Genomic DNA, 4,296 nt, shown 5'->3' on the forward strand with positions numbered 1-4,296 from the left:
TTGAGATGGAGTCTCACTCTGTCACCCAACTGGAGTGCAGTGGTGTGATCTCAGCTTACTGCAGCCTCTGCCTCCTGGGTTCAAGTGGTTCTCCTGCTTCAGCCTCCCAAGGAGCTGGGATTACAGGCATGTGCCACCATGCCCAGCTAATTTTTGTATTTTTAGTAGAGATAGGGTTTTGCCATGTTGGCCAGGCTGGTCTGAAGTTCCTGACCTCAGGTGATCCACCCGCCTCGGCCTCCCAAAGTGCTGGGATTAGGCGTGAGCTACTGTGTCCAGCCACCGCTTTCAAATTGTATCCACTGTATCCTTTATTACAGAGCTTATTTTGTTTCCACCCTAACTGGGTATGCTACAGTTCACCTCTGATGCTATTCAGAATTAGCGTAGACCTCACGGTCTTCCATAGTACTGTCCTCACTTCAGTTGCCAGCTACAAGTCTTGGGAGTCCTGGGCAACCTGCAGGTCAGCCAACTAACAGCAATGAATTAAGGAGTTTCCAAGGTTTCAGGTTCAATAATTTGTTAGAATGACTCATAGAAATCAGGAAAGCTGTATTTAAAACTACAGTTTTATTATAAAGGGTACATATTTGGGCAAGATCTGGAACTGGACAGAGTTTCCATGCCCTCTCCCTGTGGGGTCAGTTTGTCACACTCCCAGCACGTCAGTGCGTTTACCAACCAGAAAATTCCACTGACTTGACTGCCCAGCATTTTTTTTTTTTTGAGACGGAGTTTCACTCATGTTACCCAGGCTAGAGTGCAATGGCGCGATCTCGGCTCACCGCAACCTCCACCTCCTGGGTTCAGGCAATTCTCCTGCCTCAGCCTCCTGAGTAGCTGGGATTACAGGCACGCGCCACCATGCCCAGCTGATTTTTTGTATTTTTAGTAGAGATGGGGTTTCACCATGTTGACCAGGGTGGTCTCGATCTCTTGACCTCGTGATCCACCCGCCTCGGCCTCCCAAAGTGCTGTGATTACAGGCTTGAGCCACTGCGCCCGGCAGACTGCCCACCATTTTTATTGAGGTTTTATTATACGGGCAGAATTGATTAAATCCCTGGTAACTCATTCTCTAGCCTCTCTCCCCTTCTCGGAGGTCAGGTAGCAGAAAGTCCCAACCCTCATTTTTTTTTCTTTCTTTTTGTGACAGAGTCTCACTCTGTCACCAGGCTGGAGCGCAGTGGCTCAATCTCACTGCAGCCTCTGCTTCCTGGGTTCAAGCAATTTCTCCTGCCTCAGCCTCCCTAGTAACTGAGACTACAGGCATGTGCTACCATGCCCAGCTAATTTTTGTATTTTTAGTAGAAATGGGGTTTCACCATGTTGGCCTGGAGGGTCTTGATCTTTTGACCTCGTGATCCACCTGCATCGGCCTCCCAAACTGCTGGGATTACAGGTGTGCCCAAAAGTCTCAGCCCTCTCATCAGAAGCTAGTGTTTCTGGTAATCAGATCCCACCCTGAAGCTTTCTTAGGGCCCACCATGAATTACCTTATTAGCATAACAAAGACCCCTGCCAGGAAATTCCAAGTGTTTTTAAAGTTCTGTGTGGGGCTATATTATACCTCAGCCAAAGAATCTTCCCCATATGAATTTATTTCTCTCAGGAGACCTTTAATGGAGGCTAGAAAATGATCCACTTCATGTTATACATATTGTCTGATATACTTATCTCTCATATACACACATGCATACTTATATAAATACATGTATATCATATATATGTATATAAGTAGACTTATGTGCACAGATATGGCTAGTCATGTTTTAATATGGAAAATAGCCCAACCATTGTATATTTACCAGCCTTTCCAGGTGATTCTGATCCACATCCGTGTTTGAGTATCATTGTAGTAACTTATTTGTATAGTTACCTTCCTCTGATTCCTGCATTATCTTACCAATTTCTGCTGCTTGCCTGTCCACTTTTTCAGATTACACAGATATCCTGTGAACCCTGTGCCATTTACCTAGTAGATACTATTCTCACTTTAATTTTTCCATTTCTCTTATAAAAGTTCGACTTTTCACAAATAGGAAGAAAGAACATTGATCATTTTATTTTCTTTCAGATCTGGAATCAATGTGTGAAACCAAGTTATTGTCTCTAAAGAAGGAAGTTTATGAAATAGAATTATGCCAGAGGGAGATAATGGGACTGCCAAAGTATGGCCTTGAGTACTCTAGTTTTGGAGATGTTTTGGAATATAGAAGCCACCTTGCAAAACAACTGGGATATCAAAATGGGCATTTCAGTCAAGAAATATTCACTCCTGAATACATGCCCACATTTATTCAACAGACATTCCTTACTCTCCATCAAATAATTAATGATGAACACAGACCCTATGAATGTAAGAAATGTGGAAAGGCCTTTAGTCAGAACTCACAATTTATTCAACATCAGAGAATTCATATTGGTGAAAAATCTTATGAATGTAAAGAGTGCGGGAAATTCTTTAGTTGTGGTTCACACGTTACTCGGCATCTGAAAATTCATACTGGTGAAAAACCCTTTGAATGTAAGGAATGTGGAAAGGCCTTCAGTTGTAGCTCATACCTTTCTCAACATCAGAGAATCCATACTGGTAAAAAACCCTATGAATGTAAGGAATGTGGGAAGGCCTTTAGTTATTGCTCAAATCTTATTGACCATCAGCGAATTCACACTGGTGAAAAGCCTTATGAATGTAAAGTATGTGGGAAAGCCTTTACTAAGAGCTCACAACTTTTTCAACATGTGCGAATTCATACAGGTGAGAAACCCTATGAATGTAAGGAATGTGGGAAAGCCTTTACCCAGAGCTCAAAGCTTGTTCAACATCAGAGAGTTCACACTGGTGAGAAACCCTATGAGTGCAAGGAATGTGGCAAAGCCTTTAGTAGTGGCTCAGCACTTACTAATCATCAAAGAATTCACACTGGTGAGAAACCCTATGATTGTAAGGAATGTGGGAAGGCTTTTACCCAGAGCTCACAGCTTCGTCAGCATCAGAGAATTCACGCTGGTGAGAAACCCTTTGAATGTCTTGAATGTGGGAAGGCCTTTACTCAGAACTCACAACTTTTCCAACATCAGAGAATTCATACTGATGAAAAACCGTATGAATGTAATGAATGTGGAAAGGCCTTTAATAAATGCTCAAACCTCACTCGACACCAGAGAATTCACACTGGTGAAAAGCCCTATAACTGTAAGGAATGTGGGAAGGCTTTTAGTAGTGGCTCAGATCTCATTCGCCATCAGGGAATTCATGCTAATGAATAATGAAAATTAAAGCTCCTGTCACTTTCCTCATATTTTAAACCAAAATTCACATGTAATAGTTACTCTCTTTCACAATTTTTTATAACTTTGTATTTAAATTTTGTATTTAAATGTATTTCCAAGTTATAAATTCAGAGTCTAAATTGAGATTCCTTCTCCCCGGCCCTCCATCATATACCAATGCCAGCTGTTCTATGGTTCTTTCTTTCATTGTTTGGTTCTGCTTTCTTGGTGGTGCATTATACTCTTGTTTATATTTACTTGTGTTTTTAGGGCTATCTTTTCTGATTTGTGTATTTGTGTTTGCACCAGTATCGCGCTGTTTGAATTGTTACCTTTAATATTTTTAAATTCCTTGTGAGTCATAACTTTGTTTTTGAAGTCAGTGTTACTCTTTTAGTTTTATTTTACAAATTTACACTTTTAGTTATTAAGCCAAAAATCACAAAAAATTGCAAACTAAAAAGCAAAAAATAATTGTAATCATACTCATAGATGGCTACTCTCAATTTGGTAAAGAGAATCTTGCTGTACTTTGCTTTTTGAGAAAGTATAATTATGGTGTGCGTGCTGTATCTTTAACTGCTTTTATCATGCCAAAAAATTCATGAGTGCCATTTCAATAAACATAGATTTTTATTATTTTCATGACATTTAATGACTTTAGAATGACTCTTCATGTTATGGTTACCTCGAAATTTTTGCAGCTATAAAAGCTGACTTCCTTATTATGACCCAAAATTTATCTTTGGATGCTTGTTTTTACTTTTAAAACATTTATTTTAATTGCTAAAATTATCCCAGTTTTCTTCTTGTGAACTGTTTTGTTCCTTTACATCAAACCTAACCCCAGTGCCACACTAGAAACTAATCACTGTTATGAAGGGTGTTTATCAATCCAGATATGAAATATTTTTATTTTATTTTTTAAAAAATGGAGTCTCACTCTGTTGCCCAGGCTGACGTGCTGTGGTGCGATATCGGCTCACCACAACCTCTACCTCCCAGGTTCGAGCAGTT

At 40.1% G+C, this 4,296-nt stretch overlaps 1 protein-coding gene across 7 annotated transcripts in view; it reads left to right on the forward strand.

Moving 5' to 3' along the window:
* The window catches only part of ZNF383 (zinc finger protein 383), a 23,716-nt gene extending 19,774 nt beyond the window's left edge, over window positions 1–3,942 (forward strand). For all 7 annotated transcript variants that reach the window (XM_017506495.2, XM_017506494.2, XM_037730718.1 and 4 more), the window contains one exon: window positions 2,081–3,942. In XM_017506495.2, the coding sequence (XP_017361984.1) occupies window positions 2,081–3,276 (1,196 nt within the window). In that variant the 3' untranslated portion in view covers window positions 3,277–3,942. The remainder of the gene's footprint in view (window positions 1–2,080) is intronic.
* Window positions 3,943–4,296: the final 354 nt, after the last annotated feature.

This window comes from Cebus imitator, unplaced genomic scaffold (genome assembly GCF_001604975.1).
Source record: "Cebus imitator isolate Cc_AM_T3 unplaced genomic scaffold, Cebus_imitator-1.0 Scaffold356, whole genome shotgun sequence".
In the NCBI taxonomy this organism is placed as follows: domain Eukaryota; kingdom Metazoa; phylum Chordata; class Mammalia; order Primates; family Cebidae; genus Cebus; species Cebus imitator.